At 44.0% G+C, this 24,267-nt stretch overlaps 1 protein-coding gene across 1 annotated transcript in view; it reads left to right on the forward strand.

Annotated features, from left to right (window-relative positions):
• Window positions 1–22,655, forward strand: part of LOC137619503 (GDP-Man:Man(3)GlcNAc(2)-PP-Dol alpha-1,2-mannosyltransferase-like) — a 41,157-nt gene extending 18,502 nt beyond the window's left edge. Inside the window, exons 2-4 of the mRNA XM_068349595.1 lie at window positions 4,333–4,511; window positions 20,518–20,642; window positions 20,817–22,655. Of these exons, the coding sequence (XP_068205696.1) occupies window positions 4,341–4,511; window positions 20,518–20,642; window positions 20,817–22,032 (1,512 nt within the window). The 5' untranslated portion in view covers window positions 4,333–4,340 and the 3' untranslated portion in view covers window positions 22,033–22,655. The remainder of the gene's footprint in view (window positions 1–4,332; window positions 4,512–20,517; window positions 20,643–20,816) is intronic.
• The last annotated feature ends 1,612 nt before the right edge of the window (window positions 22,656–24,267 follow it).

A 24,267-nucleotide genomic window follows, 5' to 3' on the forward strand; every position in this document is an offset into this window, starting at 1 on the left:
TCGATAGATATAGGACATGTCCTCTCTCTTCCTGACTATCATTGGACTTTTTGTTTTTCCTTTCTCTTTTCAGGTGTGCGTGTTCTCTCTATGATTGCCTTCTGCGAACCTGTCCAGGACGCGAGGGTGCCATATGCCGTACTTTCATGTCTTCGTTGGAGACCGACCCGCACTCTCTGCGTCCTTCGTGCAGAGGGCATCGCTGCGAGCAGGATTTGCCCTTTGCAGAGTATAGGGAGTGGCCTGCCTCCCAATGAGAGAAATTTGGGCGTTGCAGGAAGAAGGCGAAGAGCGATCTTTCTCCCTCAGGGGTGAGGAAAGCACGTTCTTCTTAGCGCACCCCCAAATCTCTTTCAAAAGCTCCTTCTCGCTCGCGCTCCTCCGAGGGACGATCGAGTAGGAGTGCAGACCGACTAACTCCTAGGCAACCTCGGGGTACTGGGGGGGTTGTTGCTTCACCTAGAGGAGCATCTTCACCTCCAGCTGCCTGGGAGTCATTCTCCCTTTCAGATCTTTTGCAGATGTGGTCATCCTTAGGTATTTCGAGACCCCCTTCAAAGGAGGAGCTGCTGGGCCTTCTTCAGCTTGGTGCTTGGAAGGACCCTTCTCCGGAGCCGTCGACATCTCACGCTCTGGAACTATGCGAGATCCATCTTTCGCCCTCTCCTGGCCTCGATGCTCGCCTTTGCCTCTCCAATGGCCTTCGGCTGATGACATACCCTCTCTCCATCCTGGGACCTCGTCGTCTCCTAACCTTCAACCCTTTGTTTCTCCCCACAGGAACCCAAAGGTTGCAGGTGTAGATCTTCCGGGGACCAGCGCTCCTACCACCAGCAGCACTTGATGACAAGCATTGCCATCGCCTTGCCATTCTGAACACTCTTCCCCTGATCACCGTTCGTGACGATCAGAAAATCTTACATATCATAGGTCATCACGATCCGAGCGCTCTTCTTCTAGAACTTGGTCCTACTGGTGTCCTCCAAATGGACATGTTAAAAATTCCTCCTCCATCGTAGATAATTTGTCACCTCTCGGTTGATAGGCAAAAGGGCTTCTCCTACTGAACTTCTCTCCTGTTACTTGCAGCCATTTTAACTCCACTTCTGAAGTTAATTAAGTGCCTGGCACATCAGCACTTGGTGTGGGGCCTCGCCCCAGGATGGGGGAGAAGGGAAAACCGTTCACTGCGGTTACTAAGAGGAAAGAGCGCGGTCTTCTATCTCACAAGCATCTTAAGTGGTAATTACGTCACATCATGTGACTATTCTTGTGTTTTATTGGTCCCCTCTTCTGACGTAATGGTGACGTCATTGTTACCGGCTTTCTTGGTGGCTGGCGAACACTGCGTGTCAATGACTCACCCATGATTAATCTTTCTCACAAAGAATGTTTGGGCTTTCAAAACTACAACATCAGCTATTAGAGCGCACAATACCCTTACACTCCTCTCTCTCTCTCGACGCCTGTCTCTCTCTCTCTTTATAAAATCAACTAATATTATTTGTCTGTATCGTTTAATTATCGAACAAAACTTATGAAATAGCTAATCACATGCATATATTAACTTATTGAATGTGAAATTCTCTCCCTACATCACATGGAAGTCCATTCGGTAACTATCAGCTCGTTTCATTCCCAGCAAAAGGAATGTGCTCGCGGACGACCTGAGCAGAGCGACTCAGATAAGAGGTTCCGAATGGTCTTTGGATCATCTAGTAGCCAACAGTCCTGACTTTGTGGGGTTCTTTGATGGTGGATCTCTTCGCAACAGCCCTGAATTTCAGGCTCCTGTTGTACTGCTCCCCAGTTCCAGACCCCTAGGCTCTCTTGCAAGCTGCATTCCAACAACAATGGGGCAACATATACGTTTATTCATTTCCCCCGTTCTGTCTAACGAGAAGATTAGTCAACAAGACCAGAACATCGGTCAATCTCTCAATGACCCTCATAGCTCTGCTATGGCATCACTGAGGATGGTTCTCAGACCTTCTGCAACTCCTGACGGAGCTTCCAAGAGAACTTCCTCCGCAACGAGATATACTCATACAACCACATGTTAATATCTTCCACAAAGCCTTAGCTTTGCTGCGTCTTCACACCTGTAGACTATCCAGCATCTCCTAACTCAGAAAGGATTTTTTTGCAACAAGGTGCGAAAAGGATTTCTGGACACCTGCGAAGATCGTCAGCCTCAGTCTACCAGGCAAAGTAGAATGTCTTCCATGGTTAGTGTTGTGAAAGCAGTATCTCTCCACTCGATGCCTCTGTTCTAGCAATAGTGGAGTTCTTTGTGTATCTGCGGAAGGGAAAGCTCCTCTTGGTTTCGTCAGTAGAAGACTCTCTCTCAGCCTTGAGTCCCGCCATGAAACTGAAAAGGGTAGACATTTTCTCTCCGCTGGAACTCTTCTCAGCAATGAAATGTCACCGCTATTCCTTGAGCCTCGCCTTCAGCCTGAAAGGAATTAACCTTTCTTCCATGTCGGCATCTTCCCTCATATGGAGCTTAGAGCCTACGAACCCTGAGTCAGAAAGGAGACCTCGTTCCAGGATTTTAAGCAGCAGAGGTCTCCTTATCTTGATGACAGGCCTCCCTCTCGTATTGGCTTTGGCCAAGACAGTTGGTGTTAACCCCTTGGAATGCCCTTAATATCTCTCATTCACGACAATGAATCAAGAAATGCTCGACCTCGTTTCTGGCAGCTCAGATCCCAGAATCTGAACCCTTTGGTCTAGGAATCCTTTGCAGCATGACCAATGATCCAGATCAACGGTTACTATGCCAAAGAGAAACTAGGGTCCCTTCCTCAAGGAAACTACAAGAGGTCACCCCGAGTGTCATCACTTCGTCATCACGGGGAAGGTCAAGAGGAGGATCACGAAGAGCACCATCTCTGCCTGGATTCGCAAGGTCATAGGCCTCGCACTGAATCCAAATCCTCCTCCGACATGTCGACCAGAGCACTTAACGTCAGGGACATTGCTACATCACTGGCATTCAATCGTAACTACTCTGGCATGTGGAAGCATCAAATTACCTTCATACGCCAACTACCTGCAAGACGTAACCCACAGGAGACAGGATGCGTTCTCTATTGATCCTGTGGTGGTTGTACAACAACTGGTTCAATACCTCAAGCTCCTTTATGGACAAGTAGCAGAAGGTTGAGGGCATAGTTACCCAGTTTTAGTGTGAGTGAATGAAAAAAAATGACTCTCTTTCATTTCTTCATCCTCCCCTCTCTTGGGGGAAATCAGCATCCATAGTCCTCTGCACAGCTAACCTTAACCTCTGCAGGTAAACCATTGTTCCCTTGTGTAACCTAGTATTGTGTCAATACTGTTGTGTCCCCATACCCTGGCGAGGTGGTATTGGGTATGTCTTGGTGACCTCAGACGATTCCTATGACTCAGAAGAGATCTTATCTTGACAATCTCATTGCTAGTATCTCAACACACACAGCTTGCGTAGGCTGCAGACCATGCATAGCATGGTTAGCGAGGTGTTAGGGTTTCCCCTTTTATGTGCTAACACACACAAAGGGGAATAACCAGGTAAAGCCAAAAAGCCAGATTGGCAGGGACGTCCGCCCTATTAATGGGTGAATCATACCCCTATAAATAGCGTAGGTTTGTATTCTAGTTACCAAACAAATGAAAAATTTGGAAATAATTTGCATTTTTCCTAACGATACTAACCTTTAGCTGTTTATACAAACTTATCCGCCAACCCTGTCCCCCTTGAATTCCTACCTCCAAGCAAAGTGAAGCACAGTCACAGGTATGTGAGTGAGAAGGGTAGCTAGCTACCCCCCTACCCCTCACTAACTAGCAGGATGGGTAGTTAACCCTCGCTAAATTTTAGCGGCTTGTCCTTTCATCTTCGGCGAAAGTAATACCCCTATATATAGCTAAAGGTTTATATTGTTAGGAAAAATACAAATTATTTCCAAATTTGTCCTTTTTTCTAATTACTGTATACAAACCTGGAGCTCTTTAGTATACTGGACCCGACATCACCTTCCCCCAGAAGTCCTGCCACAATTGCAAATTGACGTTCAGTTACTAGTGCTGGTGTGAGTGGGGTGGTTGGTCTACCCCCGCTACCCCTCCACTTACTAGTAGATGGTGGTTACGCCTCGTGTAAAAGTCTTACAGCTAGTTTCATTTGTCGCCGAAATATATCACCACTGTAGAGCTTCAAATTTTTATAGTTAGGTAAAATACAAATTATTTCCAAATTTTTCATATGTAAAAATGTGTGATATTGTATTCTTTCCATACAGCAGAAAACTGGTTAGAAAGTGGCTGATTTTTCTCATTTGCTTTCAGATTTCACTATGACCAATATCATAACAAACTTTTTGGAGTCTATAGTCGAATTAGTGAACCTGACTTCACAGATGATGTCTCTTGCGCTAAGAGTTTGGTCCCTGGGGATCACAATTATTCTCCAACTCTTGGTAGTGCTCGCTGGGTGTTTGTGTATTTGCTGGTTTCTCATTAAGCTGGTAGGTATTGACTTCATTTTTAAAAGTTTAATGTACAGTATAGCCATAAATTCATACAATATCTAATTATTATTTGTTCCTATATGAATACAAACCGTCATCAAAATTGAGTTATGATTAGACCGTATTGAAGCCCTTTCGTAACGGCCAATCATTGTAACTCATGACCGTCATAACCCAAGGACATCCGAGTTTCACTAAATTTTTTACTTATTACATTCAGTCAAACCCTACGGTGGCGACTAAGATTGGCTGTGCAGTAAATAATATAGTCTTTTTCGTCATCTACTGCACAGCTGATTCATTGTCATGGACATCAGCCAGGTTTCATTGGAGAGCATATCTTGGGTGAGTACCCCGTACAGAATTAGATAAGATTATCCAGGAACAAGAATAAGATTAGGAATGTTTGCAGCATAATTTTTTTAGATAAAATAGTTTCAGAGAAATGTTCCATGTCTCACAATGTAATAAAAGAGGTTGTATAAAAAAACCCTGCTTTGTCCTACGCTCTTACCGCCATTGCCAAGGACTGCACTTCTCCCCCTCATTGATCATTCTTTGGGGGCGAAGCAAGGTCTGAGGCAAGTCTCTTCTGCGGGTGATCACCTCTCTCGTTCGCAAGAGACCACCCATAGAGACACCTCTTCGGAGGCCTGCCAGAGACCAAGCTTGCTGATCAGCCCTCCCCTGCAGAGGCTCGCCCTCGCTGGCAACGATCTCGCAGAGTTCATGGCACTTGTCGCCTCAGATGTTCTCCTTTGCCTTCGGCAAAGAGACGGCTGTTTGGCTCTTCTCCGTCTGCTGCATAATGATTCCCTTTGTAGGATTTGCTGTCACCGAGAAACCGTCAGCCTGACGACTCACCAGTCTAGCCGTTTGCCGTCTGGTTCCTGATCTTTGCCTGGTTCAACGGACTCATCTTGACTCGTTGTTCGCCAGCCTTGTGGCGTTCGTCAGTCCAGCACTCCTCGCCAACTGCTCACCAACGAACTGCTGTTTGCGGTCCTCCAGCTGGTTCTGTCACCTAGTTCCTCATCTCTCGCCATTCACAAATTTCTCACCTCTCTTAAAAGGCTCATCATTCACCTAAGGTTCACCATTCCCCTATGGTTCGCCGATTCGTCATTCTCCGACGTCTTGCCTTTTGCCTGCTCACTATCAATCTTCAACTGCTCACCAGTCTCTGTCAACTTGTCGTTCGCCAGTGACTCGCCGATCTCCTAGGAGATCGAAAGCCAAACAACAGCAGCCCCTTGCTGCTCGCAGTTCGCCAACGTGCTGATCCGTTAAACAATCATGAGGTGTCCAACATTCTCCATCGGCAGCTCGTCACACTCCGGTGACTCGCGATTGCTCACCACAACGATCGCTGGGACCTCAACTATCCCTTGACCATCGTCACCGCTCGCCAGAATGGCGCTGTTCTAAGGAACATTGTCGTTCTCAGGAAGAGATATCTCACAAGCCTTCTCCTTCGCAAGCCTTGATGTGTTCTCCGGAGCACAGATGTTTGCCTCCTCGCCGTGCGCCCTCTCCTCATTCTCTTCCTAGCAAACGCAGATCATTGCGTTCACCGGAGAGAACAAAGAGACATGAACGTCCACCAACGATCTTCTCTTTGGGAAGATAAAACGTTCAGGGTTCCTAGGGAACTATCATCACGTCCAGTCCCTTTTCCTCGTAAGGAAACTACAGAACTACAGCCTCCCACTAGGTTTATGTCATTCTCAGGCAAGGCTTCCTTGCAGAAACTCTCTTCGACTATACCTTCAGGGGATCTTTCAGCCAGTGCCGCAATAGGTCAGGAACCGTGGTTTGGAGTCCTGGTGAGGGCCGTCTCTTAAGCTTTTGCAGCAGGAATTCCCCCTCTCCGTCCTTTGGAGACTCCCAGGATTCCCCTGGAGAAGTCTTCCTCGCCTCCAGCAGATCCCAGGCGAAAATCCACTGTTTCTTTCTCTCCCCTTAATAGGAAAAGAGGAGTTTCTGAGAAGGTAGTCTCACCAAGAGTCAAAGTGACTCCAGTTAAGATTTCCAAGTGGAAGCTGAGTATCATTGTACCTACATCTCCTTGGCTGATTTTTCAACATCCAGCAACTTCACAAGAGGTTCCACATAGGGAAGAGTCTCTTGCGAGCTCCTTCTGCCTCTCCCCCATTGAGGGGGTTCCTCTAGAACATAGACAAGCTTTTAAGCCTGTGGACCCGACTGTCTCTCCTCCTATGGGTGAACAATGCATGGGGATGCCTACAAAGGCTTCCTTTATGGAAACCTTTCTCCGAGGAAAGAAGCCAAGTACTCAAAAACACTACCAAAATCCTCTATAAGGATTGCGAGACCTTCAGAGGCTCCTAGGAAGTTATCACTATTCCCTCATCACTCCAATGACGACTACTACCCACCCTGAGATGATGTCTCATGGGTGGAAGACTCCGAATTAGCTGTTAGTAGGTTTTGGTCTGCATGATGGCCATCAATGGGTTATCAGACCCAGGAGGGCAAACACACAGTCTTAGACCATGTCTATGGCACTCAAAAGCCCCCCCAAGACCAGTACAGCCCTGCTCTGATCTCAGGGGCTGAAGAGTGCCCAGCAAAAGTTGTTTGCTCAGAGGGGAGAGGATGAAATCTTTGATGTGCCCAGAAGAAATATGAAAGGTTCACAAGATTCCCAGAACAGAACCACTGTGATTATTTTCACTTTGAAGACCAGGATGTACCCTCTCATGTATACTTAAAAAAATGAGAGAATACCAGTTTGCCTTTAGTAAACAGAAACTATTGCAGTGCTACAATTGTTTCAAATCTCGGATGCATCTAGGGTATGTTAAATTGTAAAGTTCTGTGAGAATTCTTCTGATCTTGAGCATAGAACCTGCACTTCTGTTGCAAGGTGCACTAATTGTAGCCAGTATCACAAGCCAACCAGTTAGAAATTTCCTCAATGTCAAATAGGAGAAACAGTTGTTAATAAGTCAGATGCAGAACATATTAGTGTGGGATATGCTAGGCAACTTCCAAGTAAGATAAAAAGCTATAACAAAACTTAAAATCTAAGGATGCAGGACATCCAGAGAGAACTGTAATACCAGCTAGAGACCAAGTAATGAAAAGCCTCCGCTTCCTAAATCACCGTATAGGGCTAATACCATGTTTGATGATTTAGAATCGGTGTACAGTATATCATTAAAAAGGCACCACCTCTTTCCTCTGAATCTACCACACCTCGGATGAACAGCCCAAGGCTTTCATCTTGGGGAACATCATTGCCGGATTTAGGGGAAGTATCTTAAGCAGAGAGCTATTGGATGCACCTGTCATTATGGAGGTACAAAAGCAACATAGCTCTCAATCTTTTGATAGGAAAACAGGGAGTCCATCCCTCTCCCCTCTGTGAAATGGAAAAATACCTATTGCAAATAGGCATGAAGTTCTGTCTAAAAAAAATAAGCCTTCAAAAAATTTAAATATATCAAAGAATAACGTCGAGGTTCACCCTCCCCCTCGACAAATAAACAAGAAGGCTGTTGAGAAAAATACCAAACCAGGCTTAGCAAGATCTGTTTTTATGAAGAGAGTATCAGAGACTCCCATCAATTCCAAAAACTCTGATAGGATGACTTCTAAGGAATCTTCCAAAAGGTAAATTTTATTTTCTCCTCAATATTACAGTGGAGTTATCAAGGTCTGAGAGCTAAATATGAAGGGCTGAAGCTCCTATTATATGATCACTCACCTGTAATATAGTTGCATGTTTACAAAAGATAATATTAGATGGTTTTACTCCATGCCCTAGATAATACTGTACATTATTGTTCCGAAACTAATACAAACCCTTTCGCTCTTTATTAGGGAATATACTTTTTGGTGAAGCTCGAAATCTAGCCATAAGACTTTTAGCTGGTATAACTACCCCACCACTAGTTAGTGGGGGAGGTAGTGGGATAGTATAGGCTACCCCACTCACACACACACCTTTATTGTCTTGTCACTTTTTCTTTTGGCTTCGCCCTCTCTACCACTCAACCTTTTGACTGGCCTTTGACTAATTTGTTCTTTTAGTTTTGTTTCTTTATTTTTACAGATGTGAGTGTTGCTGTTCAGAGTGAGTGTGCATGAAGTGAAAGAAGGCTGCGTTTCCTTCGGAATTGTCCTCGAGGACGAGAAAACTTCTTTGCTCCGTTCTACCCTTAGGATGGAGCACTTCGCCCCTTCCCTTAACAAAGAAGCTCTCCCCTCCTCCTCAAGGAGTCTCTCTCCTTTGATGCACCTTTATTGTTCTCCAAGAAGGCCGCTTGCGTCCAACCCAGAGCTTGACCTCGGTTTTGCTCCTCTGCTGACAACGATGCACTCCCTCGTTATGAGTTAACTCAGCCGGCAGAGGGAATGTGAAGTCTAAAGCTTGTTCTTGCTATTCACGGTGGACACCTTTCCTGTACGCGGGTTCAATCCTCCTCGAAGTGATTCCTTCAGCACCTACAACGCCACACTCCCTCGTTTTGAGATGTCAGCCTGCAGAGGGAGTGCAAAGACGGAAGATTGTTCCTGTGCCTCACCTTACCTCTTCCCTGGTTAGGTCTTCTCCTGAGTGGTCTCTTCAGTGGTGACGACACTGCAAATCCGTCATTCTGAGTAAGCTCAACCGGCAGAGGGGATGTGATGTGTGAAGTTTGTTCTGGCTACTCAAAGGGGACACCTTTCCCGTACGTGGGTTCGCCCTTCTCCGGATTCATCCCTTCAGTGTTGATGACACTGCCCTCCCTCGTCATTCTGAGATGCCAGCCTGTAGAGGAAGTGCGAAGGGCAGAGGCTTTTTCCTGCTCCTTGCAGGTTATACCTTTACCGTTTGTGGGTTAAGTCTTCTCCTGAGTTGTTTCTTCAGCACCGACTACACCACACTCCCTCATTCTGAGATGTCTCAGCCGCCAAAGGGAGTGCAAAGAGTGTAAGCATGTTCCTGCTCCTCTCAAGGGACATCTTCTCTGTTCGTAGGGTAGGTCTTCTCCTGTTGGTCTCTTCAGCACCACCAACGATGCACCCACTTGTTCTGAGAAGTCTCATTCGATGGAGGGGGTTACAGAGCGGCAATCTTTGACCTTTCTTGTCTGACCAGCAGTGATGAGCGACGCATCTGTGAGGGCAACTTGTGCTCCAGGTGATTCCAGTAGGACGACAATCTTTGCGAGACAATCACAAGGAGCTCTGAGCTTGCTACCTACAACTTTCACTGAGAGAGGACAATAGACTCATGCAATAGCTCGCTCGCACTATTTTTTCAAGTGCTAGACACTTTGTTCAGGGCAAGAGTCAGTGCTACTTCATCAATGCGAGTATGTGCTACCTCGGTAGCGCTCACAAAGGATACACTCGCTAGACTTCTATTCAGAGTAGGAGCGAATGCTACCTTATCAACACTATTACATGCTACCTTGGTAGTCTACAGGTGTGTGCGCAACTTCGGTGGTGCACAGGTGTGCATTACTTTGCAGTGCGCACAGAACTTTAATCTGTGATTATTACTATTTGCGCTACTTCGGTAGCACTCACAATTTCTCCACGACATACAACTAAGGGAGTTCAGCTCACACTCTTTTCTGTGAACTTATCCCATCATTCGCCAACGGTAGGAGGTGTGCTGCACACTCGTCAACCTTCGCGCTTAATACCTCACTTGCCACATCAACGTGTTGGATAGCCCATGCATTCAGGTGCAGAAGCCTCTACATCGACCGCCCTTATCTCGTCAGCTCTAGCGAACGTATATTTCCGACCTTTTCTGTTGCGGCTTCTACTACCACTGCTCCTTGTGGGTTGATGTATCTGGGACGTTGGCGATCAGTTGCCTCTTCATCTCCCTCTCTCTAACCATTTAGGTCACTTGTTTTGGTATTTTGTTACCTACAAGAGTACTGTACATCTTTTAAATGGTAGACTAGAACTTCGCGAGTGGCACATGCACTCTTGCTTGGCTTGTTGACAGTAAGCAGAGTTTGTTTGCCTGGAGGTCAACCTTTGGGTGTTGGACAACTTCCCCCTCCAAGGGAGAGTTGCCCTTCACCTTAGACAGACAATTTTCCCACTTGCTGGGAGAATCAGCGACATCTTACTATGGAGACCCTCTTATTCTTCGGATCTCACTTGGAAGGTAGATACATACAGTAGTCTTACCCAACTACTGTTACAGATAAGAAGGTTTTCCTTCGAGGTCTTTATCTCAAACTTCTTCTTTTTTAGCGAACTCATTGGATCACTCACTTGGTTTTGGTTTTCAATTCTTGTCTCACTCCATCATGTCCTCTTGGAACAACGGTCTCATAAGCCATAACCCTTCTGGGTTTTTCGCTTTTATTCCGTATGGACTAGGGGATGGAATTGACATTCCTTCGTTTACAAACGATGGCAACACGGATTCTAGAGATCTCTTCGCTTCGTTAATTATCTGCTCATTAATATTTTATTGTTCACAATGGACTCCAGTCCCATACTTGTGAGCTAGGCTTGGGTAGCCCAATCTCTTGTGTACCATTTTCAGCATTGCACCTACTGTATATGTATAGCATAAATTGTGTATAACTAAATGTTTATAGGAGTGTAGTAAAGTATTATAAGAGTGTGGGAATGGTTTGTAACTGTATGGGGATGGTTTTTAAAAACTTAGAATGCCAGTAAATAGGTAAGGGTCCTGGAATGTAACCCTCATGGAAAGCAAGGGATGACTACATCAGTTCAGAATCATAAGCTGAATACTATCCACTACTCTACAGGTGTTCACTCAAGTGTTCACAGACAGTCTTGTCTCAAGCCCGAGAGAAGGACGGAGTATGTGGGGATGTTGATAGATACAGTACAGCAACAATAAGTCTTTCCGACCGATGGTCATATCAGCATACTCAGGGAGATTGTGTAACCTTTTCTTGAAGTTTAATATTTGCTGGCATATCAGTGACATTTTCTATAAAATCTTTTGTCGTTGGAGAAACTCATCCCCCATGGGTACCTCCACCAGCGGTTGCTACAATGCTGTTTTAGGCATCACTGGTCAGCTGTCACCATTCCTCCCCACTCCCTAGTTTCGGTGAACTTAGCAGTGAGGTTAAATCTAAAGTAATGGTTAAATGATGAAGACCTCATCATGGAAGTCTCGACTCCCCTCCTCTAGAGTCGCTACTGTTCACAGATTCACAGATGTATCTAAGGAAGGACGGGGTATGCTTCTGAGGGATGACATTGCCTAAGGGCTGTGGTTCAAGAAAGAGAAAAGTCTACACTTCAACCTGTTAGAAATGCAAGCCATGCTTTTAGTCCAGCAAGCTTTCCAACAGAGTTTGATAGGGCTCTCAGTAGTATTGATGTGCATCACTACAACAGGAGTGGCCTATGTTAACAAGCAGGGTGGGACTGTTTCACATTACCTATGTGAGTTGGCAAGGCAGACTCACATTTGGGCGTTCAACAACGCTGTGATGCTGTCTGCAAGATACATTATAGGGAACAAGAATGTAACAGCTGATACGCTCAATTTGGGGGGTCAGGAAGAGTGGGCTCTTCTACAAGCTGTAGCAGAAACGTTTTTATCCTTTAGGGTTCTTCAGTGCTCGTCTTGTTCACAAACACATGAACAAGAAGCTTCCAGGATATTGTTCCACAGTACCAGATCAGGTAGCAACGTTAGAGGACGTATTCCTACTTCCTTGTGATGACCTGGTTGCTTACACTTTTATGCCATTCTTTCTGTTTTGTTGGGTCATCTACAGAGTGATGACCTTGCTGACTCCCAAGTGGCCACAAACCAAATAGTTCACTGATCTAATGATGTTACTAGTTGAAGACAATGTAAGTAAAGGGCTATTGCTTAGCCTTGACCCAGGTTCTTAGATTGAGGGGCTGTAACATTTGTACTGTACTGTACTGTCCATGCTCATGAAGAGCTTTGAATAGTGTTTTCCTCCAAAGAAACTTTGACCTCCTGATTAGGACGTCACAAAGGTCCTTAGATCTAGAGAGCCTTGTACAGACCTCTTGAGGAAGTGCCAAATTATGATCTTACACTGAAGACTATTCTTGCTTTCCCTGGCATCAGCAAAGATAGTTATAGAGTTACATGGCATTTTGTAGGCCGTTGGTCATACCAAGGGATGGAAGAAGATCTTGTTTTCTTCCGTCTTGCAGTTCCAGGCAAATCAGAATACAGATCAAGGAGCTAGGTTCAAGAACTTCTCCATCTCCTCTCTTAAGGAAGCAAAGGACTTAGCACTTCAGACCTGAGCACCAGAGACTTTTTCTATGCTCTAGGAAGGTTAAGAGACAGATTTGTTCTCCTTCTGGCTTCAGGAAAGCATCAGACCTTCCTACGCCTTGGATGAAGCATAAGAAGGCAGACCCTCGAGAGTGAGGGCACACGAAATCAGAAGTATCAGTTCAGCCTTAGCCTTCAGGAAAAATTTATCCTTGGCGCAGGTCATGAAGGCCGGAGTCTGGAAAAGCCAGGCAATTGTTACTGCCTGCTTCCTCTGGCAATATGCTCACATGTCCCTAGATCCTTGGGACATGTAGTAGCCAGTCAACAGGTGGTGTAGTGAACTCAGCTCCCTCACGGAACAAGTAGTATCTCGTCTTAGATAACAGTTGCGATGTAAGTCTAGAGTGAAAGGCAAGAATGACTGGTGATTCTTCCTTTCCTCTTCCCCTTTATTTGAGTAGAGTACAGATGTTGTAACACTACCTGTATGTAGATGGACTGGATGCCAGATGTAGGTAAGCTATGCAGTAGAATGACTTCTTTACAATTTAAATTGTATTTGAAATTTTTTGCCAATCCTCCAAGCAAGGCAGATGATGGACCTGTTGTATACACATAATATCATTAATAATTTATTGCTTATATGCTGGATAGCATATCGTGTAGATTCTTCATTGTCTTACACCATTTATGGTAATGGCCTACCCTAAACTCCTGTTGCATCTCCATGCACAGGAAATTAGAGGGGTTGATAGGAGTCATGACTTTTGCTTCTCCTTAGGATCGAAGTTTATTGACATTTCCTGGGTCAGTTTACCAAACCTGATTTTGGTCAAAGAAACCTCCTCCCTCATAAGGACGTCTCCTAATAAAGTAATTTGTATTTTTAAATATTAAACTTAGCCGGTGAATATATAATAGCTGACGTCTCCGACGGCTCGACAGATTCCAAAAACTCGCGAGCGATCGCCATGAAGGTTGCGGGTGTGCCCACCAGCGCCGACTATCGGCCAGATACCGCATATACTTGTAAACAGCTCCAGTTCTTCTCTGTCGGTTTCATCGACAAGTCGATTCCACTCGCTTTATGACCTCGAGTTTTCTACCGAATTGGTGAAGTACTTGGTTTTGGTTTTATTGCTTTCGCCGTGTTGGATTATTCAATACTATCTTCAAAAGAAATGCTTTTGAAAGGAGAGTAAAAGTGTTTTGCCCTTGCTTTTTTATCTTTGGTTTTTCCATAGAGTAAAGATGGCCGACCCTTCCCTCAGTGTACGGAAGTGTGTTTTAGGTTTTTAGTAATTATTTTATCACGTTATAAATTATTGTTGATAATTATAGATTTTCCTCTATATATTTTATATCTCACCCGCCTTTATTAGGCCTCTTCGATTAGCTTTCCATTTATACTAAACATCAAGATAAATTTTATGTTTTGTTTATATGCGGCCTTTACCTATTCCTCCCCTAGTCCGAGATGTAGGCGGTCCTAACTTGGAAACCGAAGTTAAACAACGTTGAGCCCATTCAACTTTTATTTTCGTTAAGTTTAAATCATTTGCTCTGTAAGAGTTATGAAATGAATATTTTTTAGAAAATATTTTAAGAAAGATATTCTTTGAATAGTCTTCGTGCTGTTTTTTTCAAAGATGAACTAACGTTTGGTTTATTTATGCTACGCAGTTTGCGCTCTATCGTTACGATAGAGAAAGAGAGAATCACGGTTTCACTTTGCAGAAAGAGTAAATCGATTTTGACGTTTTGTTCATTCTTCTTTCAAACTGAAGTGTTTTAAATACTAATTTAAAGGAACTTGTTAATTTTCAATTTCTTAGTCCTTTCAGTTTTTTTCCTTTGGTCAAATAACCTGTTTATTGACGAAGGGTGAGTGGGCAATTCTCTTGTGTGTGACAAGAGAGAGAGAGAGAGAAAGAGAGAACGATCCGATCTTTATTCTTGTCCCAAGTAAGGAGTTTGGGAGCGAGTAACGTTGTTCTCGATTCAGTTTTTTTACTCTCGTCCCAAGTCTCTGTACGGGGAGAAAGGATAAAACGTTTTTAGTTTTTATTCTCGTCCCAAGGCACTGTACGGTGAGAGATTGAAAATGTAGTCTTTAGTGAACTAGAGTTTAGTCTCCTCCCCAGTCACTGATCCTTTTTAACTTTATATATTTCCGTTTTATTCGATATATATGTATATTTTTTTTTTTTGATTTTTGCATGTGTGTTTCATTTTGTACTAATGTGCTTACATTATACGACTCATTTCGCAATTATAACCTTTTGATGTAAGGGAGAATTGCGTGCTTCAGGTAGATATCAGTTTTATTCATGCCTAATGTGAAATTATTGAAAAATACGATATCAGTGAAGTGAGTGCTAGAAAACATGTGCTGTGTTGCGGAGGGTTCGTTTGTTCGTGCTTGTCACTTGCCTAGTCCGAGACCTCTTTCAGGCTCCCATGCACCAGGGAGAAGGAATGTCGTAGGACCTAAGGGAGTGACGAGTGTAAACCAACGAACAGACGTTCCCTAAAAGGTATCAGACGTTGCTCGGCAAGCACGTCCTTGCCATAAGACAGGCGAGACGAACTTTCTCCTCGTCATCCGAAGACTTTTCGCAAAAGAAACCTTGGCGCAAGGTTTCTAGACCCTTTAAGCGAAAGTCAGTCCCTTCAGGACAGGTCCAGCGTCCTGGCTGTAGCCATGGGGACAGCTCTGACCCTTTGCAGTCGTCGGAAGACGGTTCGCCTATTAAACGCAAGCGTAACACGGGGTCCGAGGGTCGCGGTAAAGGCAATGTTTTGCCAACACAGACGTTACCGTCGTCTCGGCCCGTTCCGACTCCCGTTGATCCTAAATGGGTTGTCCTGCAGGACATGCAGACTAAGCTTGCCTCCCTTATGGAGAAGTATGACGTTGAGCAGGTTCACGATGAACCTTCGCTTTCGAGTCGCCGTTACGCTAAACGAGACTCTGGCCGTCAGCCGCCCAAACGAGCATTTACTCGTCCTTTTGACGTTATGAAACTAGATGTCGGTAGTTTGTCACGTCAGTCACGTGACTTGGATCCTCACTGGCTGCAGTCCCGTGTTGACTTTCAGCCGCTGCCGCAGCCTCGTGTTGACGTTCAGCCGCTGCCGCAGTCTCGTGTTGACGTTCAGGACGTTCGCCAACCAGCTCAGTTGCCTTGTTTTGACGTTGAGCGTCAAGCACCGCAGTCAAGGGTTGTTTTGACTGCTCAGTCTAGGCAGTCAAGGCAGTCTTGACTTGACGTCGAGCGTCCATCAACTCCTGTTGTTGTTGCTGGTCAGTCCTTTCAGCAGCGACATGACGTCGCTTCCTTGACTGCTACTGCTGCTCCTTTGCGTGTGGACTTTGCCTGTCAAGCATTGCCACCGCGGCAGGTCTCTCCTTTTCATGAGACTCGGCAATTGTCGGACGAGGTTCCTTCAGATGAGGAAGTTGCTGATCCCCCTCCTACTGATATTCCTTTGGGGACTTTGTCAGACGGAGAGGAGCCTAAAGCTGCTCAGCCCTCTATGGACTTTAAAAAAATCATGCTGATTTTTAAGGATCTTTGTCCGGACCATTTTGTAACTGCTGCTCCTCGTTCGCCTTCGTCAGAGTTTACACTAGGCCTAGCTACTTCGAAGCCGTTGTTTTCTAAGCTAGTGCTCTCTCGCTCTTCTAAGAGAGCTTTACGTTTGCTAGGCGACTGGTTGATCACCAGGAGGAGTTTGGGGGAGACAGCCTTTGCTTTCCCTCCTTTTAAACTGGCTTATAGAGCGAGCGTCTGGTATGACACGGGAGAAGTTCTCGGCTTGGGAGTTCCTGCCTCTGCCCAGGGAGACTTCTCAAGCCTCATAGACTCTCCCCGTCGCCTGGCCATGAGACGCTCCAAGATTTTATTATCGGCTTCAGAGCTAGACCATCTCCTGTTAGGAGTTTTTCGAGCGTTTGAAGTTTTGCTGTACAATTATGTCATGCATGAACAAGGCTATCAGGGATGGCTCCAATGGTCTGACAGCCACGTTCTCTGCAGGAACAAGGCTATCAGGGATGGCTCCAATGATCTGGCAGCCACGTTCACTGCAGGAGTACTTAAGATGTAAGTGCGCTCAATGTGTTCATTGTCAAGACAAACTTCACGATGAAGACTACCAATCTGTCTTGGCAGCATTAAGGGAAGGCGACTGGATGGTCTCTCTCGACCTTCAGGATGCATACTTCCACATCCCGATTCATCCAAACTTTCAACAACATCTGAGGTTTGTGGACGGGAAAGTAATGTACCAATGTCGAGCACTGTACTTCGACCTCATTCCTGCTCCTCTTGTTTTTACAAGGCCCTTGCAAAATGTAGCAAGCTTTCTACATTTTTTGAGGATTCAGAACCTCCCTTTATTTTGACGACTGGCTAATCAGGGCGTCGTCATTATATCGCTGTCTGGAGAGCCTCTAATGGACATTAGACCTAACCAAGGAGCTAGGTCTCATAGTGAACGTAGAGAAGTCGTAACTTACAGTACCCCATCCCAGACTATTCTTTATTTGGGAATGGAGATACAGTGTCTGATTTTTCGGGCCTTTTCGTCTCCCGCAAGAATGGAACAAGCTCTGTTAAAAATCCTTCACTTGCAAGAGAAAAACAGTTGCTCTGTAAGAGTTTGAACTAGCCTCCTGGGAACTCTTTCATCGCTGGAGTAGTTTATCTCTCTGGGGAGACTCAACCTATGCCCTCTCCAATTTCACCTAAACCATTGGAACAAGGAGAAGGGCTTAGAGAGTATCTCTTTCCCAATCTCCAACTCAGTCTAGACATGTCTGACTTGGTGGGACAGCAACATCAGACTTCGAGAAGGTCTTTCTCTTGCGATCAAGAACCCAAACCATGTGTTGTTTTCAGATGCATCGGATTTGGGTTAGGGGGCTCCACTGGACAGTCTGGAATGCTCGGGTCTTTGATCCACGGATCAGAAGGAACTCCATTTAAGGCAAGTAACATCTCTCCTTTGGCGAGATTTGTGCAAGGAAAATGAATGTCTTGGCGGACGGCCTCAGCAGAAGAGGACAAGTCATCTCCATGGAGTGGAAGTTGCATAAGACTGTGTGCGAGAAGCTATGGATGACATGGGGTCAACCCACCATAGATCTTTTTGCGACTTCTCTGACAAAGAGGCTCTCGACTTACTGCTTTCCAGTTCCAGATCCAGAGGCAGCCCACATAGACGCTTTCCTGCTGGACTGGTCTCACCTGGACGTTTATGCCTTTCCACCTTTCAAGATCCTAAACAAGGTGCTGCAGAAGTTCACCTCTCACGAAGGGACCAGGTTGACATTGGTTGCTCCACTCTGGCCCGCGAGAGAGTGGTTCACAGAGGTACTTCAATGGCTGGTAGACGTTCCAAGGAGTCTACCTTTAAGGATGGATCTCTTACGGCAGCCCCACGTAAGGAGTCTTCATCAAAGCCTCCCCGCGCTTCGTCTGACTGCCTTCAGACTATCGAAAGACTCTCAAGAGCTCGAGGATTTTCGAAGGAGGCAGCCAGAGCGATTGCGAGAGCTAGGAGAGCATCTACCATCAAGGTCTACCAGTCGAAGTGGGAAGTTTTTAGAGACTGGTGCAAGTCATCATCCATTTCCTCTTCCAGTACCTCTGTAGCCCAAATTGCAGACTTTCTCCTGCATCTGAGAAATATTCGCTCCCTCTCTGCTCCCACTATTAAGGGCTACAGGAGCATGTTGGCTTCTGTGTTCAGACATAGAGGCTTAGATCTGTCCAATAATAAAGATCTCCAAGATCTCCTTAAGTCCTTCGAGACCTCTAAGGAGCGTCGTATAGCAACTCCTGGATGGAATTTAGACGTGGTCCTAAGGTTCCTAATGTCCGACAGGTTTGAGCCATTACATTCAGCCTCCCTGAAGGATCTCACCCTCAAGACGCTTTTCTTAGTGTGCTTGGCTTCGGCTAAAAGGGTCAGTGAGATCCATGCCTTTAGTAAAAACATCGGCTTTTCTACAGATAAAGCCACATGTTCGCTTCAGCTTGGTTTCTTAGCCAAAAATGAACTGCCTTCTCGTCCTTGGCCTAAATCTTTTGATATACCTTGCCTATCAGAGATCGTAGGCAACGAGCTTGAAAGAGTACTGTGCCCAGTTAGAGCTCTTAAGTTTTATTTAGCTCGTACCAGATCCTTACGAGGTGGATCTGAGGCCTTATGGTGCTCAGTTAAGAAGCCCTCATTGCCTATGTCTAAAAATGCTTTATCGTATTTTTAATCCGAGAGGCTCATTCTCACTTAAGTGAAAAAGATCGTTGCTTGCTTAAGGTCAAGACGCACGAAGTAAGAGCGATAGCAACTTCCGTGGCCTTTAAGCAAAACATCTCTGCGTAGTATTATGGACGCGACCTTTTGGAGGAGCAAGTCGGTGTTCGCTTCATTTTACTTAAAAGACGTCCAGACTCTTTATGAGGACTGCTACACACTGGGTCCATTCGTTGCAGCGAGTGCAGTAGTGGGTGAGGGTTCTACCACTACATTCCCTTAATTCCAATATCCTTTTAATCTTCTCTTGAAATGTTTTTAATCTTGTTTTGGGTTGTACGGAAGGCTGAGAAGCCTTTCGCATCCTTTTTGATTTGGCGGGTGGTCAAATGTCGTTTCTTGAGAGCGCCCAGATTAAGGGTTTTGATGAGGTCCTGTTGTATGGGTGGTCGCCCTGGATACAACAGCTCCTGGGAGTCTTTCAGCATCCTGAGAGGATGGCTGGGCTTCGTGAGGAAAGCGGACTAATAAGGCAGAGTAATCGTCAGAGTCAGCTTCCTTACCAGGTACCTATATTTATTTGGGTTTGGTTATGATATAACTGTCAAAAACTCTAAGCATATACGCCTTTATTGTATTAATACTGGTCTCTACCCACCACCATGGGTGTGAATCAGCTATTATATATTCACCGGCTAAGTTTAATATTTAAAAATGATATTTTGATTATAAAATAAATTTTTGAATATACTTACCTGGTGAATATATAAATTAAAGGCCCTCCCTTCCTCCCCGATAGAGACCTAGGGGACTGAGAAGAACTGGAGCTATTTACAAGTATATGCGGTATCTGGCCGATAGTCGGCGCTGGTGGGCACACCCGCAACCTTCATGGCGATCGCTCGCGAGTTTTTGGAATCTGTCGAGCCGTCGGAGACGTCAGCTATTATATATTCACCGGGTAAGTATATTCAAAAATTTATTTTATAATCAAAATATCATTTTCCTAACTATAAAACCCTGAAACTTGGAAGTTACATGGCCCTCCTCACCCACTCAGCAAGCACCTTGGCCAGATGTCAAAGGGGAGGTTGCTCTACCTGTCAGGTTGGTTGGGTTTCCCCGCCACTCGATAATCAATGATGTCTGCTTTATTAAAAGTCGTAATGGCTATACCAGCTTTGCTGAGTTCATTCTCCTCAACCGCCCCACAAAGGTCAAAGGTCAAAATGATGGTAGTGCTACCTGTCGGGTGGTCAACCTGGCAGCCAGCTATGTTTGCCTTCTTGAAAGCTTAACAGGTGTTTCAGCTTTGCTGAGGTCATACAGTACTCCTATTTAAAGGTGTCAGGATTTTATGGTTAGGAATAATAAGAATTTAATCAATTTTATTCTTGTTTTTTATTATAATATACTTTTACATCTGTATTAAGCTTAAATTCTATTGTAAATGGGGGCTTTGAAATTTAATTTTCTAATATACCACATCCAAACTTACAGGCGGTGCTTATGATACGCCGAGGTGAGAAAGGTTACAAACATGTTGCTTTTTTTCATCCCTATTGCAATGCTGGAGGTGGTGGTGAAAGAGTATTATGGTGTGCCATTAGAGCCATTCAAAGAAAGTAAGTATGATTTTTTTCTCTGATAAATATTGAATTATAAATGTTTAAAGAGTTTTATGTCGGCGATGCTTTCTTGGAGAAAAATCCAATGATATTTTTATCTTTGATATTAATTGTTATTACATTATAAACTACATTAATTGTTTTATGGATTTTTCCCCCTTTCTCTATCAGGTATCCGAAAGTGAAATGTTATATATATACAGGCGATACAGATGCTACCCCACAAGAAATTCTTCAAAAAGCACAACAGAGATTTAATATTACTCTGCCAAGACCAGTTGAGTTTATTTTTCTCAACTTTCGAACCCTTGTTGAAGCCAAACACTATCCTATGTTAACGTTACTTATGCAGAGTTTAGGGTCTCTGTTGCTAGGGGGAGAAGCTTTGTCAAAATTTCGGCCTGATATCTATTTTGATACCATGGGGTATGCATTCACTTATCCTCTGTTTCGTTATGTTGGAGGATGCACTGTGGGTTCATATACACATTATCCAACTATAAGCACAGACATGTTGAGCCGTGTAGCAAATAGGGTAGAAGCTCATAATAACAGTGGAGTGATTGCTCAGAATGTGGTCTTCAGTACATTAAAACTTGGTTATTATTATCTCTTCACTTTGCTGTACTCAATAGTGGGACAATCTGCTCATGTAGTTTTAGTTAATTCATCTTGGACACATGGGCATATTACAGCATTGTGGGGTCATTCTTCTACTCATATTGTGTACCCACCTTGTGACACTGAGAAGTTCAAGAGTTTGTCACTTATTTCTGATTCAGAAAAAAATGTTAAGTCTATTATATCTGTGGGTCAGTTTCGCCCAGAGAAAGACCACTTGTTGCAGTTGAAATCCCTTCAGAGGCTTTGTGAAATCATACCTTCAAGTTTGTCTGAGAAGGTGCAATTGGTGTTGATAGGTGGCTGTAGAAATGAGCAAGACCAACAACGTGTAGATAATCTAAAGAATATAGCAAGTGAACTTGGTATTGGTGATAAGATTCTTTGGAAATTGAATGCCCCTTTTACAGAGCTTTTAGATTATGTACAAACTGGAACAATAGGCCTTCATACCATGTGGAATGAGCACTTTGGCATATGTGTTGTAGAATGCATGGCTGGTGGGCTGATCATGGTTGCACATGATTCTGGCGGGCCACAGATGGACATTGTCATAGACTACGAAGGCCAGCAGACAGGCTATAGGGCAACCGATGTTGAAAGCTATGCCCATGCAATGAAAACTATTTTGGAAAATTCTGATGAAGAGAGAGAGCTAATTAGAAGAGCAGCTAGAGCTTCAGTTGACAGGTTCAGTGACACTGAATTTGAACTGTCTTTCTTAAATGCCAGTGAACAGTTGTTTTCAGATAATCCAATACCTTAGTGTTATTAAGGTATTAGTTGAAACTAGTTACCAGTGAATTTTGTGAAAGAAATTAAGAAATGCAGTGTTGAAGATAACATTCGTTTTTTACGTAATACAAAGCTTTGACCTTTAATAGTAGTATGACTTCAGAGAAGCTGGAAGCAGCTGTTAAGCTTTTTAAAGAAGTAAAAACAGCTGGCTGTTAGATATTGGAAACCCTGCAGGGCTAAAAGCATGGCTAGCATTGCCAACAGGTCAATGTGCAGACTTTTCTTTTTGTTGAGTAGTGCTACCTTCACTTTGACTTCAATCACTGGCTAATTTAATCTTTGGCTTTTTCTTTCAATTTGAATAATTGGTTCTGCAGTCATTCTCAAGGGATATTTATGAAAGAAGCCGAGGATATACAGTGTTTCCTGATAACTGGATTTGTGTTACTGTTTCTTGTGTTACCTATTATTATCCAACGTAAAGTCACCCCTCTATATTCGCGGGGTTAGGTAACAGACAGGCGCGAAGATCGAGAATCCAATGCTTGCTGGCCTAGGGTGGGTCAACTTACAACCTAGCAAGTCACTGACCATTGCCTACCTGCGGTTGACTAACACACTAGGTAACTCACTGTACTGCTCTACAGTTTTCATGTGGTTTCTGTAACGGTATTGTAGTTCATATATCTACTTTTCATAGGTAATTGTTGATTGCTGAAATGCACCCAAAATTGAAAACAAAAGTAAAAAAAATTCTTTAGTAAAGCATAATTATCTTAATAATGTTGTGCTTAAACTACTGTCAGCTGAAAAAATTGAATGCTTTGTTTTAATCCTGAACCTATGGTTCCTTATACAGTACAATACTGTATGTAAACTATTGGTACTGTAGTTTATTTTGATGAACATGAATTTTATCTCCCCACAAGTGAAAAAAAAGATAAATAAATTACTTAAAAACATCACGAAGTTCTATGTAGTAAATTCGGTGGTGCATGATGCAATCCCTAAGTTGCTATGCCTTAAGGATTGCATTCATTGAACGGGAAGTGTACTATACGCACAGTAGTGGACATTAATTGTAGTCTGAGACAATCTAGAGATTCTCTCTCTCTCTTCCCTCTATACATTTAATTTTAATCTATTATCCCTTAAATTGATTTTCTTTCCTTTCATCGTATTTATCTATGTTTCAGCTCATTAAAACCTTTGATGACATTTCATACCTTCCTGATTAATAAATAAGTTACAAGCAGTTAAGTTTGAATAACTAGAATGAAGAAAACAAGACTAGTCCACATGTGGTAAAATATTGCTGCTATTATTCCTGTTATTCACTTTTTTATTGTTCGTTATACCCTTTCTCATTGGTTATTATTCGTATTTCATTTTATCAGTATTTCACATATTTTGTGTTAATTCTTCATTATTAAATAGAATTAACACCAAATATAAAGGGAGATACTGAGAATTTACTTAATTAAACTTGGCTATGCTCACTTTGTTATCATATTCCAACACAGCCAGTATTTGTCACCCTCCCCTGGAAGATTACATCAAATTGTTTGTTTTATAAAGAATTTTTTGTGTGGGTTCCAGGAATCTCCTTTCTTGTTTGGGTTCCAGGAATCTTTCTTGTGTGGGTTTCAGGAATCTCCCTTCCTGTGTGGGTTCCAGGATCCTCCCCTCTTGTGTGGGTTCCAGGAACCTCCCTTCCTGTGTGGGTTCCAGGAACCTCCCTTCCTGTGTGCATTCCAGGAATTTTCTTTCTTGTGTGGGTTCCAGGAACTTACTTTCTTGTGTGGGTTCCAGGAACCCCCTTCATGTGTGGGTTCCAGAAACCTCCCTTCCTGTGTGGGTTCCAGGAATCTCCTTTCTTGTGCGAGTTTCAGAAATCTCTTCCTGTGTGGGTTCCAGGAATCTCCCTTCCTGTGTGGGTTCTAGGAACCTTCCTTCCTGTGCGAGTGCCAGAAGGTGTCCCTTAGCGGGAAGAAACATCTTCGCACACAACCCTAGGGAATGTTTGGAGACTTGGTTGAGGTGTTTTCACATCTTTCACATGTGTTCGGTCTCGTGCTGGGAGGAGTGAGAGCTAAGAGATGTCCCATATTGGGAAGTAATATTGAGTTGTGAAATTAGCTGGATTATGAGACAAGTAGAATCTTGTCTAAGAAAGGGGTTGAGAGCTGGATCAAACACTAAATGAAGGCAAACCTCATGACTGAGTAACTTTTCTTTACAGACAAGTTCTGTATTGAAGTAT

This window comes from Palaemon carinicauda, chromosome 26 (genome assembly GCF_036898095.1).
Source record: "Palaemon carinicauda isolate YSFRI2023 chromosome 26, ASM3689809v2, whole genome shotgun sequence".
NCBI lineage: Eukaryota > Metazoa > Arthropoda > Malacostraca > Decapoda > Palaemonidae > Palaemon > Palaemon carinicauda.